General features: G+C 51.8%; 1 protein-coding gene across 1 annotated transcript in view; it reads right to left on the bottom strand.

Moving 5' to 3' along the window:
* VWF (von Willebrand factor) overlaps nucleotides 1-14,634 on the bottom strand; it is a 123,612-nt gene extending 108,978 nt beyond the window's left edge. Inside the window, exons 1-6 of the mRNA XM_027967983.2 lie at nucleotides 14,502-14,634; nucleotides 12,625-12,679; nucleotides 10,972-11,136; nucleotides 3,947-4,049; nucleotides 3,464-3,672; nucleotides 2,502-2,623 (exon numbers count right to left, since the gene is read on the bottom strand). Coding sequence (XP_027823784.2) covers nucleotides 2,502-2,623; nucleotides 3,464-3,672; nucleotides 3,947-4,049; nucleotides 10,972-11,136; nucleotides 12,625-12,679 — 654 coding nt within the window. The 5' untranslated portion in view covers nucleotides 14,502-14,634. The remainder of the gene's footprint in view (nucleotides 1-2,501; nucleotides 2,624-3,463; nucleotides 3,673-3,946; nucleotides 4,050-10,971; nucleotides 11,137-12,624; nucleotides 12,680-14,501) is intronic.
* Between the last annotated feature and the right edge of the window lie 616 nt (nucleotides 14,635-15,250).

Raw genomic sequence — 15,250 nt, 5'->3', positions numbered from 1 at the left:
TGACTGTGGGGTGGCCCATTCCCTGGATAAATGACCCCACCTAATTTGCATCCATCCATCCATTGAATATTTACTGAGTGAAAGTGTTAGTCACTTCAGTTGTGTCCACCTCTTTGTGACCTCATGGACTGTAGCCCTCCAGGCTCCTCTGTCCATAGGGATTTCCCAGACAAGAACACTGGAGTGGGTTGCCATGCCCTCCTCCAGGGGATTTTCCCGACCCAGGGATCAAACCCAGGTCTCCTGCATTGGAGGCATCTGAGCCACCAGGGAAGCTCTATTATCAACTCTCTCTTTAGCTCAACCCAGAGAAACACACAATCAAAGAGTTTTAGAGCTGAAGGCAGCAAGATTCATGGAGCCAGACTCCTGAGGGAAAACAAGTCTGGAATCATCACTTGGGTGGCCTGAGGTGGTACAGCCGGAACAGCAGAGGAGGGGGCAGGGCAGGGTGTGGACTCTGACTCTGCAGTGCTCGCTGACGACTCAGGGCAGCTCCTGAATCGCACCCCTCCACCCAGCTCTGGTTTCCTCAACACTCTGCACAACCACACAGCCCCAGAGGAGGGGCTTACTTGGCCTGTCAAGTCCCATCATGGCAGTGGTTCTGGGGATAAGCAGAGGTCACCCTCTCCCTGCATGATGGTAGGTTGGAACATCGTGCATACTCCCTGGATGGGAGGCAGGGAGGTGACGCTGTCAGGTAGCCAAGCTCTACAGGGGACATTGCGTGCAATGCAGACACCCTTCGGAGCAGGACTCACCCACCGGAAGCTGAGCGCATTGGCTGCTGAGGGCTCATAGCCGAGTCTTTCTGCAGGCACCGCCCTCAGTCTAGGGGAGCTATCCTGCCTCCTCGTCCAGCGGCAGCCTCCACCCAGTGACCGACTGGTCAGTGTGGGCCGCCTCGCCCCATGGGGCCACCCAGCTTTCAGAACTCCTTGAAGGGCCAGCTGAGGCCTTGATTGGAACTGCACAGCATTCAGCTTCTCCCCCTGCACAGCCCTGCCTCTCTCACACCCTGAGAGCCACTCCCTGCTCACAAACCTCCACTTTCCGGGAACCTGACTTACAAGGATCTCAATCCCCAGACAGCGGCGGAGTCTCTGAGCGCAGCCTGTTCAGGGCACTGCATGTTGACAAGAGCCCAGCCGCACCCCAGAGCCATGCTGCTCCCTCCTCCCTCAGCCCTGGCAGCCTGACCCCTGAGAAGAGGAGGTCCTCCGCTGAGGGAGGTCTTTCCCACCTAAAGCATCATCCTCCCAACACCCCCCCACACAGAAGCACAGAGACCATCTTGTCTCCACCTACAGAAGGCGGAGGCAAGGTGCTTCCTGCAGCTCACTCCCACCTGGACCCCTTCTCCCCAAGGGGGATCATAAAGGGTAACCCTGAAGGGGAAGGAGCTGCTAAGAACTGGGGGAGAGATGGGCGGAGTCACCACCGGAGCTGAGACTCCGATGGAAGCACGTGGACAAGGAAGCCACGTGTCCATGGAGGGAGCGAGTGAAGGGATGGGGCCACAAGCCAAGGAGCCCCTCGCCCAAGGACCTGGAAGAGAGGGGGGTCTCTCCCCTAGACCTCCATAGGGACCCAGCTCTGCAGACACCTTGAAACCAAATTCAGCCTTCTGACCTCCTGTACTGTAAGAATATATATCCATAGCTGTAAGTCACTGGGTTTGAGACAGTCAGCCACTCCAGCCTCAGGAAACTTTGACAACATCCAAGCTGGTGGCTGGTAGCAGGCCCTGCCCCTCCCCTCCCCACAACGTCTCCCCTCCCCCACCCAAATGTAAATTAACCCCCTCCCTGCTGATTATTAGTGAGACTTCGGGGCCTTGCCCCCTGTTTGTGCTTTAAAACAACCACTTATCAGGCCCTTAAAAAGATATGGTTTTCTAGACTTCCTTGGTGGCACAATGAATAAGAATCCACCTGCAATGCAGGGGACGCGGGTTCGATTCCTGGCCGGAGAAGCTAAGCCTGCGAGCCACAGCTGCTGCAGGCTGCACGCCCTAGAGCCCGTGCTCTGCAACCAGAGGAGCCCCCACAGTGAATAGGCCAGGGACCGCAACCGGAAAAAGCCCCTGCAAAGCAATGAAGACCCAGAGCGCCCAAAGATAAATATTTTTTTAAATGGTTTTCCACAGCAGAATTTCAGACAGGTAGCAGGTGACAATAGGGATATTTGGGGCTGAGGGGGCGTTGGAATGTAAAACAGGAAAGTATAATAACTTGCTGTACTGACTCATTGGACCAGGCCCATCTCTAGAGTTCCAGGTCCAGGACAGTATTATTAACAAGATTAGGGTCAACCCAACTCTAACCACAGTTGGTTTTCCAGAGGAAAGGGGCGCACGGGACACAGAGCAGCCAGAGGGACCCTCCAGCGTGGACCCTGTCCTCCCCAGGATGGAGGACCTAGGATGGGACCTCATTTTGCCTCTTGACTCCTAAAGCCCAGAACCACCCAGATCACGCCCAGCCTAGATGACCCACCTTCTGCAGCTCAGAGGAGATGTTGCAGGAGCTGCTGGGAGGGGACACCCGTGGACACCGCTGCTCCTCACTGCTCAGGGCCCAGGAGTTTGCAAAGTCGTAGGGGTCTGAGGTCAGGGTTCCTGTAGAGAAAGGTTCAGGAGGATGGAGCCATGGGCACGAGACCTGGGACTGCTGGGTGAAAACTCCAGGTCTGTAGGCACCTGAATCAGCTTTGTTTACATTTGAACATAGGCCTCTGCAACAGGGGTTTTGATGTTATTTAGTTACTCAATCATGTCTGACTCTTTGTGACCCCATGGATTGTAGCCCACTACAGTGGGCTCCTCTGTGCTTGGGAATTTTCCAGGCAAGAATACTGGAGTGGGTTGCCATTTCCTCCTGCAGGGGATCTTCCCAATCCAGGGATCAAACCCATGTCTCTTGCATTGGCTGGCAGGTTCTTAACCACCAGGATTCTTTTCTGAGCTACCAGGGTAGCCCACATAAATGTTTATGTAATTGAAATTTCCAGAAGAAAAATGAGGATTAGCAGCGGTTTTCACATAGTCCATATCAGTATACTCCCTATTTCTCATGAACATACACATGCCCGCACACACACGTGCACACATACACATAAACTGGCCTCTTGGGCAGTGCAGAGGACCACCTTTTATAGATTTCATGTGCGAAGTTCCATCACAGTGGCACAGGAGGTCCTGTTCAGATCATCGAGCATTTATCAAACATCTACCATGTGGGGAATTCAAAGTTGAACCAAGTCAGGTCTGAGGATCCCCAAGATCTGATCTGAGGACGGATCTAGGCCTTGAGGCAGAATGCTAAGAGATAAAGTTCATGAGATAAATTGAGATGAGGACTCAGGGAAGGTAGAGCACCAGGGGAGGAGTCCCAGTGTAGGCTGGTGAGCAGGGTAACACAACCACACCCTCGGGGAATGCTGTCCTAGAAAATCTTACCTTCTTGAGTCCTGAAGTCATCTTCGGCGAAGATGTTAAAGTCACCGCACAGCCCACAGGTCTTGTTGAAGTGTCTGTCCGACAGCAGGATTTGGAAGTTCCCGCTGCTGTCGATCCTGGCCACAAAGCCATAAGACTCGCTGGACAGCTTGTGGTACCCAGCCTCGGTGTCCAGGTACAGCCCTCTGGTGGCATAGGGCATGGAGACACTGGGGAGACAGGAGGAGCTCAGGAAGGGGCCATTTTCTGGGAGTCCCTCCACCCATCAACCTGACCCTGTTCTACAGGGTTCAGACTGCCATGCAGAAGCTGAGAGCCTGGTCTTGGAATCAGGATTCCCCGCTCTCACCGACCCTTCTCACCTCCTCTGGGCACATGTACTTTCTCTCTCTGGGCCCCACTCCTTTGTCTGAAAAATGAGGGTGAGCACAAGGGGAATTCCCAGGGCCTCTTCTAATTTGAACTTTCTGGGCTCCGACTTACTGCTGGCCCCCCTGCAGCACAGTACCGTTGACAAACACATGGATGTCGAAAAATTCCCCAAGGTACACAGAGAGACCCACTCTTCTACCAGCTTGGAAGTCCCCTGAAAAAGAAAAGAATTATTTAAACAGGGTAGCAATTATCACCCAAAAAGCATGAATGCATTTATTTATAACCATCATCTCTGTAATCTTATCTCAGTGGGAAACTCCCCCCCAAAGAGTTAACAAATGGGCAACAGAAATCTCCCCCCAAATCTCATATGCTCACTCATCTTTCCATACATCTAGAAATATTTATTGAGTGCCTTCTGTATACGAGGCCCTCTAATAGTCTATTCCTTTAAAGTGAAGTCGCTCAGTCGTGTCCGACTCTTTGTGACCCCGTGGACTGTAGCCCACCAGGCTTCTCCATCCATGGGGTTCTCCAGGCAAGAATACTGGAGTGGGTTGCCATAAGGAAAATGTAAAATCCTGACTCCTTCCTTCTGGGAGCTTACAATCAATGTATAAAGATAAAATTAAGCATGAGTCAAATACATTGTAAAGCAGTGAATTCGAAGCCACCATGTGAGTTATTGGTGACATGACCTCTGGGATGTGTTATTTAAAATGGTCTCTTAGAAAGGGAACCCTCCTACACTGTTGGTGGGATTGTAAATTGGTGCAACTACTATGGAAAATAGTATGGCAATTACTCAAAAAATTCAAAATAGAGTTTCCATATGATCCAGTGATGCCACCCGTAGGCATATATCCAGATAAAACTGTAGTTCAAAAAGATACATGCGTCCCTATGTTCACAACAGCACTGTTTACAATAACCAAGACATGGAAGCAACCTGAGTGTCTACCAACAGAGAGGAATGGGTAAGGAGGAGTGATACACGCACACAACGGAATACTGCTTAGCCATGAAAACGAATACAATGCCATTTGCCTCAACGTGGCTGGGCCTAGAGATTATCATACTAAGTGAAATAAGTCAGGAAGAGACAGACAAATACCATATGAGCTCACTTATACGGGGAATCTGAAATATGACATAGATGAACATACCTACAAAACAGAATCAAGGACATAGAGAACAGACTGGCGATTGGCAAGGGGAGGGGGGAGAAGGCTGGACTGGAAGTCTGGGATTCCCAGGATACATAAACAGCAAGGTCCTACTGTATAGCACAGGGAACTATATTCAATATCCTATGATAAACATAATGGAAAAGAATATGAAAAGAGTGTGTGTGTGTGTGTGTGTGTGTATGCATGTATAACTGAGTCACTTTGTTGTACAGCAGTAATAAACACAGCGTTGTAATTCAAAAAACGTGAAAGTATTAGTCGCTCGGTCTTGTCCAACTCATTTGCAACCCCATGGACTGTAGCCTACCCGGCTCCTCTGTCCGTGGCATTCTCCAGGCAAGAATACTGGAGTGGGTTGCCATTCCCTTCTCCAGGGCATCTTTCTTGACCCAGGGATCGAACCTGGGTCACCTGCTTTGCAGGCAGATTCTTTACTGTCTGAGAAAATAAATTTTTAAAAAGTTCTTGCCCAAAAAGTGGAGTAAAAACACCAATGACTTCATAATCCAGTGTGCGCACACACACATTTCCCATGACACCCCTACCCTTACCAGAGCCATGAGCTCTGGTAATTTCAGAAGTCTTCTATTCTTTTCTGCTTAATTTTTCTTAATGCTGGTGACAACAATAATATTCATTTTATGACCCATAGTTTTTGACTCAGTTCCAAAACATTGGCCTAGACTGACTCCATTTTACAGATGGAGAGACTGAGGCCCAAGTATACAACAGGTTTTCTCCACCTCGGCGCTGTTGACACGGGGCCAGATACTTCTTTGCTGTGGGGGCCACTCTGTGCATGTAGGTCATTAGCAGCATCCTTGGCGTCTGCCCGTCAGATGCCACTAGCGTCCACCCCCAGTTGTGACAACCCCAAATGCCTCTAGGCTCCATGTCCTCTGCGGGGAAAATCACCCAGGTTGAGAACTACTAGCTTATACCACTAACCGCACCGGGCTTTCTGACTCCAAGTCCAAACCTCCCTTTGTCACACAAACTTCTTAATGGAGCATCTGAGTGCTCAGGGTTGTGAACCGCTAATGCAGGGGAGAACCCACCATCAGTCCTGTTCTTTATTTGCCTCCTACTCTCCTGGCAGAACTCGGGAAGGACCCTGATGATGGGCAGCCATTAGAAACCACCAGCGAGCCCAGTGCCAGGGAACACTCCCATCCCCTGCAGACCAGGAGGCCTGCACTTCCTGTGCTTGCCAGAGGGAGGGCAAGGTATCCATCTCATGGGCGAGCCAGGGAAGCTCCCACTATACGCCATCTCCTTTCTGGCCTCTTGAACTCGGAGACTGAGGATCTAAGTGAGGAAGCAAGACCTCCTCTAGGTGAGTGAGGAGCACCCCAGGAAGCCGAGTTCAACCCGAGTGCTGTCTCTGCCTTCCAAGCGTGGGACTCACTGATTCGCATCTCTAACAAACACTTTGTCCTCCACCCTGCGACTCTGATGCAGGTGGACATCAGCCTAAAGCTGCACACAGTGATTGATCTGACCTGGCCACGACGCCTTGAGGTAGAGACAGGAGTCTCAGGCTGGGAGCTCACTCAGAACAGTGTAGGTTGTCCATGGCTCTTGGGGCTGCTATGGGAGCCAGATCCCAGCGTGGGGGCCACCAGGACTCCCAAGATCTCTCCCAGGTCCCCGTGCTGGCCAGCTAGGAGCTGAGTCCCTGGATGGAGCCTGCTGGCCAGGAGCCAGCACCAGGTCAAAGAGCCTCCCCTTTGCACCAGGTGGCCCTGCATGCTCAGACACAAACACTTTACCCAGGATGTGGACAAGGTCCACAGGAGAGGAACGGGAATTTGCGATTTGGAAGTGAGGAAACAGGATGTCATTGGAGAACAATGGAGCACAGGCGTGGGGGAGGGCATAGCTGTGCCTGCAGGACTGAAGGGCAGCCTCCAGGGCTCCCAGGTCCCTTCCCCTGACCTGGTGCCCCCTCTTCCCCGGAGCAATCATGCCAGCCCACGCTACCCAGCCCAGTTCCTCAGATTACCCGTGTCCTGCCAACACCCCACCCTCACCATCCAAAACAGACAAAGTAGCTGCCCATTTTCTCCAGCATTATATAATAGGAGCACAATTTGGGGTGAAAATTAAACAAATCTACATTGAAATGTTATTGATTCATAGCCTGACTTAGGCCAATTACCTTCCAGAAAACTGACAGGCAACAAGAGCAAGTTGATATAAGAAAAGAAGAAGAACACAGAGAGGGTATCTCTGAGTTAGAGAGTCCTAACTCAGCCCGTCCATTCCTCCTGGACCCTGAAATCCAAAGAAGGATGGCCAGAGAGGCCAGACTTCTGACACCACCTGCATAGACGTATGGAGGGGAGGTCAGCATTACTTTGACCTTGAGAGACAAGTCCCCAAGTGCTCACAGGGCATTTATGACAACATGGGTGGAACTGAAGGGCACTGTACTAAGTGAAATACGGCAGATAGAGAAAGACAAATGCTGTACCATCTCACACATGAACACTTTAAAATAAAACAAGTGCACCGTGACTTTCAAGGTGGAGAAATCCACTGAGATAAACACTGGGACCACTTGAGGAGGAAGGACCTGGGCCTTCAGCTTCCCAGGGAAGCTGACAGGGTGTTTTCTCTCCGCTGCTACCTCTAAAGCAAAGTAGGTGCTCAGACTTCAGCGTCCAGGATGACTTCCTCAATTCGTCATGCCCTAGGGACGTGTCCAGTCCTCACCAGCTGCCTGGTGACCACGGCCAAGGTCACCCTGCCTCCTGCCTCTCTCCCTTCCAGGACCATCTTGGCTAAGAACTGATTTCCCCCTGGCCCTCCCTGCAGAGACTCTGCGTTAGCCCCTCATTGCCTGCTGAACTGAGAAACAAACTCCGCCATCATACAGCAAGTTTCAGCCCCGTCAGCTCCCCCTACCACCCCATCTTGCACCCCCCTCTTCTCCAGGCCTGTGTTTCTCAAAGTTGGGCCCCAAACTCCCAGAAGCAGCTGGGAACTTGCTAGGGGTGAATATCTCAAGCCACACTCTGGATCCAGTGGCATAGACAGCCTGGGCCAAGGCTGGGGGACCCCAATAACGTGTTTTAACCAGCCTCCAGGTGAGCCTGATGGGGACCACAGCTCCCACCACACTGACTCCCCCCCAGGCTGCATGGCACCAAACTTACCCCTTTCAGACTGTCCCCTGTGCTCCTGCTGTCCCCACTACACGGGACACCTTCCCTGTCCTGTCTGTCCAAGCAAACCCCTCCCCAAGGCCTTGCATACCTTGCTGTTCCTGAAACCTGCTCTTGTATACAATAGAGAACCACGCTTTGTGCACCACCACCCCCCCTTTGGTGTTGACAGAGACCCCATGGAGCTACAGAAAAAAAGATGAGTGTGATCCAGTCCTTGCCCTTGAGGGATTCACGGAGCAGTAGGGAAAATGGCATTCCAGTGAAGTTCAGACCACTGAAGCCATACTGGGATAGGTTTTCCAGCAGAGGCAGGGCCCAAGGGGGCAGCCAGAGAAGCAGGAGAACCCATGGGACATCCCTGATGGTCCAGCGGCTGGCACTCTGCCCTTCCACTGCAGGGGGTGAGGGTTCAATCCCTGGCTGTTGTTTTTCAGCCGCTCAGTCATGTCCGATTCTCTGTGAGCCCATGGACTACAGCACGCCATGCTTCCCTGTCCCTCACTGTCTCCCAGAGCTTGCTCAAACTCATGTCCATTGAGTCGGTGATGCCATCCAACCATCTCATCCTTTATCAGCCTTTTCTTCTCCTTCCCTCAATCTTTCTCAGGATCAGGGTCTTTTCGAAAGAGTTGGCTCTTCGCATCAGGTGGTCAAAGTATTGGCGCTTCAGCTTCGGCATCAGTCCTTCCAATGAATATTCACGGTTAATTTCCTTTAGGATTGACTTGCTTGATCTCTTTGCAGTCCAAGGGACTCTCAAGATTCTTCTCCAGCACCAGAGTTCAAAAGCATCAGTTCTTTGGTGCTCAGCCATCTTTAGGTCCAACTCTCACACCCATACATGACTACTGGAAAAGTCATAGTTTTCACTAAATGGACCTTGGTCAGCAAAGTGATGTCTCTGCTTTGTAATATACTGTCTAGGTTTGCCATAGCTTTCCTTCCAAGGAGCATCTTTTAACTTCATGAGTGCAGTCACCCTTCTCCAGGGGATCTTCCCAACCCAGGGATCAAACCTAGTCTCTTTTACCATCTGAGCTGCCGAGGAAGCTGACATGCAGGGTAGTACAGCCAAAAATTAATTAATTTAAAAAAATGAAGCAGGAGAGCCCAGAGCTAAGGCCAGCTGTCAGTTCACTCAGCAGCCAAGCCAAGCCTTGCCCAGCGCTGGCACACAGAGGTGCTGCAGCTGTCGTCCCAGCTGATGGAGTTAACACCACGAGAGCCCTGAGCCTGCATCTCGTGTGAGGTCTGGGTGTTGACCAAGATGCTCTCCTTGACCAGGTCTCCTTGACCACACCTGAGTCAGGCTTTTCTGAGCCCTCTGCTTGGTTAGGTCTCTACCTAGACTCTATCCCTGGCCTACTTGGTCCAATTTTAGCAAGAATCTTGTAGGTTAGTTTAGCAAGAATCCCCTGCCCTCAATATCCAATTATATTCCTCATAACCCACTCTGCACATTGCATCACCCTGGCCTGCCATCAGCAAGAACCCTGTCAAGCTGGTTTAGCCAGACTCCCCAAGACCCCTGATGTTTCTCTTGGTAATTTCCTGTCCTGGGACTTCCCTTCCAGTGGTTAAAAATCCACTTTCCAATGGATGGGACATGGGTTTGACCCCTGATCAGGGAACTAAGATCCCACATGCCACGGAGCAACTAAGCCTGAGTGCCATAACTAGAGAGAAATCTGCACACCACAGTGAAGACCTCACAGGCCACAGCTAAGACCCAACGCCGCTGAATAAATAAGTAATGTAAATAAATATTTTTAAGAATTTCTGTCCAGCCACCCACACCTGGCTCCTTGGCTATAAATCCCCACTCATCCTTGTTATATTCTTTCCTCTACTGCAAAACCCCCATTGCAGTGCCCCCACCCCGCCATGTAAAGTCTTCCTCATTGTCCTTATAACAATTGCCACAGAAATTTTGCTGTGACAGTGTGGGTACGTCTACTGCCATCTCCCTCTCCACCTGCCCCACCCCGCCACAGCTAAGGACTCTGCCTTTGCTGGGTTTCACATGATCCCTCTCACATACCACACACATCTCGTGAACTGTTAGAGTGTGAAGCTCATCAAACTGCAATATTCCATCGCTGCCTCCAGCCCCACTCCCAGCCCCAGACAGTCCCCTCTCTCCTTAATACAGGAGCAAGGTCCTTCTTCCTGACAAGCCCAGGATCAAAATCCAGCTCTCGCTATCTTACCTGTCAGCCCTTGGGAGGATCATCAACCTCCTTGGGCTTCAACTCTTCATGCGTGAAACCGAGGTGACTGCCTGCTCCCCACATCTCAGAGCTGCCTCAGGGGAGCAGAGATAACATGGGCCTGGCATCAACCCTTTGCCAGGAACGCAGGTGATGTTCCACATCAGCTGGTACTCTGACCTCCAGCTGGAATAGGCACCCTTCCTTCCCTTTTCTACATGCTTGGGCTGTTGCAAACCACTTTCTGGGTCATCATTTCTCTTGATGCTTCAGGGCTTCCAGAGCATTGCCTGGACCCAGAGCAATGGACTCAAACACTGGAGAAGCACGAAGACTCTCCATCCACGAGGCTTCCACAGGAAGAGAGCCAGGGAGAAGTCAAGGGAATCCCTAAGTCGTGGAGAGGCCGTTCCCCACCATGATCTTGGCTCGGCACTGTTGTAAGAATGAGAAACCTCAACGCCCAACCTGACACCCTCACCTGCCAAGGCTGAGCTAGGCTGCCCCCACTCCTGCCCACCCCCTTGCTCTGAATTCCTCCCATCAGGGCAAGGACTCACCTACGATTGAAAAGGAGTGTGTCTTGCAATCCCCTGCCAGGAGGTAACTACAGTCTCCCGCAAAGCTGTACATGCTCTCATCAAAGGTGTTGATGAAGTCAGCTCCGAAGAGGCTGCACCGGGCCATCGATGACTTGCCAGGAGCACCTTCTCCACAAAGGGCCCCTGGAGAGAAAGGCCACACGTGAGTACAGCAGGTACCACCAGCTCAAACTACTGCAGCCCAGGAGAAATGAGGCTGCAGCTGTCAGAAATCAGGCTACAGGGAAGGACTTTCCATTTTAAATGACACTAGAACTGTTGCTTTCAGCCCCCAAGAATGACCCGGGACTCCCCAATAATGGAAGAACTGCTTTTCAGGAAATCGATTTGTTTTAATGACAGATGATTTGACGTGTATACCGCATGCTCCTTAGAGAAAATTTGGAAAATATTGAAGAAGAATAAAAAAGGAAGTTAAAATCATCTGCAACCAACATTTAGCAGTAACTAGAGTTGACATTTTAGTGTTTGCCTTTTATTTCTATCTTACTGTGTATAAACAATGACAGTTTTTTTGCAAATTTGTCAGCAAACTGACTGAACAAAGGACTTATAACCTGTTTATTTCTCAACATATTATGAAGAATTTATAATGTCATACTTCCAAAACATGATTTTTGGTGGGCTGTATTGTACCTTGCATTGAAATGAATTTGGTATAAGTTCTAACATTTTCCAGTTTTCCGATGTGTAAATAGATTGTAATGAGTGTCCTTTAATCTACTGGTATATTTTGAATATATTAAATTCTAAGAAGATCAATAGATCAGTGTGCATAGAACCTTTGAAATGTTAACCCCTGCAAGGTCATATGCTGACACTTGCCAACTTCACCTCACAGTGTGCGTGCGTATGTGTATGTGTTAGCAGGTAGGAAATCACAGCAGTCAATCACCAAGTTTTCTGCCTCCTCTGGCCCAGGACCCTCCTACTAGGGTTAGGGTTACAGTTAACAGGAAGATGCAGAGGAGTAACAAAAATACATCTGCCCCTGTGGGCAGCGGGTTGGATGCTGCTGACCTAGTAATCTAAGTGGAGACGAGGGTGAGACCAGGATCAGAAAAGGGTCCCTTTTGCCATTCATAGACTCAGCATCTCAGTGAGGGAAGAAAGGCAGGGTCTACAGTGGAGGAGAGCTGGCCTGAGACCCAGGAGAACTGACCTCTGATCTTGGTTCTATGAGACTTTAGAGCAGTTGTTTTTCCTCTCTGACCCTCGGCTTCTTCATCGCTACTATGGGATGTACGGCTGCACAAATGAATGAGCCCCACCATCCACTCAAAAACTAATAATCTACCCAAGTCTTGGGTTCCTTTTCCCCATCCTCCATCCCCATCCTAAAGGACTGTCCTGTGTAGCCCTGGTGCTTCTTAATTCCCCAATCAGAGAAGACACTTGCAGGCACCAACTCCTTGAGAAACGCACATCAGGAGCAGTGGGCTCTGCAGAAGAGAAATTAACCAGGCACCCAGTGACTCCACAGCCCCAACAGGAGCCGAACGTAGGGCTAAACACACAGGTGTGCGCTAGACACACCTGCTGACCCCTGGCAGGGGGAGGTTCCCAATGGCCTGAGGCAGAATTGAAGAGTGCCAGCACCGTGGGACCTACCTGGCAAAGTGAGGGCCACAGCAAGCAGCAGCCTCGCGAGCCTGGTGGGAAACATCTGCGGAGAAGAGGGAGAGGTGAGCGGCTGCTGGTCTGTGCTACTGGCCACACATGATGTGTGGAGAATTTTTTAAGCAAGAGAAAAGAATGACCCTCATTTCCCCCTTAAACATAGACTGTGCTCAGTTGCTACAGTCGTGTCCAACTCTTTGGGACCCTGTGGACTATAGCCTACCAGCTTCCTCTGTTCATGGAATTCTCCAGGCAAGAATATTGGACTGGATAGCCATTTCCTCCTCCAGGGGATCTTCCCCACCCAGGGATCGAACCGGCATCTCCTGCACTGCAGGTGAATTCTTTACAGCTGAGCCACTGGGCAAGACCTAAACATGGACCACTGGTCCCCCAGGTCAGGCCCAAGAGTAATAATCACTGGGTCAGAAAGCCAGGCATCCTTCCCCAAACAGGGGACCCTGAGCACACAGAGAGGAAAGCTCTGCCTTGCCCTCCCTCGCCCCCTGCCAGCCTGACCCCTATCATTCCCTGATCCTTCAGCAGCTCAGAGCAGGGAGCAGCTCATTCCCTCCTCCTCCTCATCCTTCCACACTTGGCAGGAAACTGGAGAAGAGGAACTGTCTCACACTTCCATTGCTACCACAGGTACCAGGCTTCAAGAACCTTCAGGAATCAGACTTGCTGGGCAGTCACCCACAAGGTGGGCTTCCCAGGTGGTGCTAGTAGTAATGAACCCACCAGCGCAGGAGACATAAGAGACACGGTTCCATCCCTGGGTTGGGAAGATCCCCTAGAGGACGGCATGGCAGCCCACTCCAGTATTCTTGCCTGGAGAATCCTCACGGACAGAGGAACCTGGCAGGCTACAGTCCATGGAGCTGCAAAGAGTCAGATACGACTGAAGCCACTTAGCACACACGTAGGCATCCACAAGGTACACGAACTCCCTCTCTCATCCCTACCCCAGCGCCTAGCACAATGCCCAGCACCCAGGAGGTGTTCAGGAAAAGTCTGCTGAGTTGATCCGGTAAGCGGACAGGAGTCCAGCAGCCCTGGGCGGCGGGCAGGTTCCCTGAGGTGTGACTCCCCCTCTCCAAGAAAGGGACCACTGATCTTGGCTGGCTGAGCACACCCTGTGTCCCGCAGAGCTCCAGCCACAGCGGTCTCCTCTGGAAAAGCAGCTAAATTAAGTTCAGCGTCTCTTATTTGGCCTTCCCTAATGGCTCAGATGGTAAAGAGTCTGCCTGCAATGTGGGCAGATCCTTCCTGACCCAGGGATCCAACCCGGGTCAGGAAGATCCCCTGGAGAAGGAAATGGCAACTCTGGTATTCTTGCCTGGACAATCCCGTGGACAGAGGAGCCTGGTGGGCTACAGTCCATGAGGTCACAGAGAGTTGAACACAACTGAGCAACACTCTTCTGTCATCTGACATTCCCTGGGCAGGGAGGGGCAAGGGTGGGGGGGTCCTTTCCCACCCACTGTCCCATCTGACCAAACAAGGTAGAGGCAAACCCCATCCGCATATAATTCTTCTGGGGAAGGAACACTCTGATGTCCAATATGGCCAAGCCTTGGTCTCAGCCATACACACAGGTACATCAGGCTGCTTCCGGAAGTTACCCAGAGGTGAGGGTAGGGCTTGTCTCTTCCTTTCTGGTCAAGCACTACAAGCAGTAAAGCCCAGGCAGGAGCACAGAACCCCCAGAGGCAGGCGGAGAAGACGGCATTAGGAGGGCCCTTGGCTGTGAATCACTCCGGCACACTAGTCCTTGGAAGGAGAACCCCAGGTCCCCAGGGCAGGGGGTGGGGGTCAGTCCTGCATCTCATTCCACAGTGAGCCAACCCTCCTCCCAAATCCCGTACCTTCCCCTGTGGAAGGGGGTGCAGGTGTCTCCAAGGAAGCTCAGCCTCCACAGTGCTGCAGCCAGCCCTAGGCCATGCTCTCCAGGAACTTCTGCGGCTTTGGACAGTCTTGCTGGTGAGTGATCCCCGGGCCACGGACACCCTGTGGCTGAGGGGAGATAAAGCCCAAATCGTGACGTCTGCGGTCAGCCCGCCCGCCCCCCTCTTTTCCCACCACAGTAGCTGTGAGCAGCCACAACAGGAGACAGGCCTCCTCCTAATGAGCCAGAGGAAACAATGGACGGAAATGGTATTAGAAACACCTTCGAGGCGATAAGGCTTTGAACAGTTTGGTGGGAGGCCTCATAGCCTCTGCCCCAATGAGCCTCCTGGCCCTCCAGGGCCCCCACACAAGCCCTGATCCTTCCATAGGCAGCACCCCACAAACCGGAGGACCAGGGAGGCTGGCTGTCCCAGACAGGCCGGCCCAGGCTGGGGAGGAACCCAGGCCAGAGCAACAGAGCTTCTGGATCCGATCTCCAGGGCCAGACTCCAGGCGAGTTTGGAGAAACACCTCCACCTGAACCAGCTGAGCAACTGTGTTTGGAGGAAGGAGAGAGCTGATGCTTCCTGCCCCGCAAAGTATGAGAGATCAGGTCCCAGCCCCCACGAGAGCCACCAGGCTGGGTCCCAGACAGAGAATGGATGCTTTACAGGTAAGGGGCCTGGTCACTGGTCCTGGCCTTTCTGAGATGATGGCTGGATGGTTG

Source organism: Ovis aries, chromosome 3 (assembly GCF_016772045.2).
Source record: "Ovis aries strain OAR_USU_Benz2616 breed Rambouillet chromosome 3, ARS-UI_Ramb_v3.0, whole genome shotgun sequence".
Lineage (NCBI taxonomy): Eukaryota > Metazoa > Chordata > Mammalia > Artiodactyla > Bovidae > Ovis > Ovis aries.
Note: the sequence above shows the minus strand (reverse complement) of the source record. Positions and strands in the feature narration are given on the sequence as shown.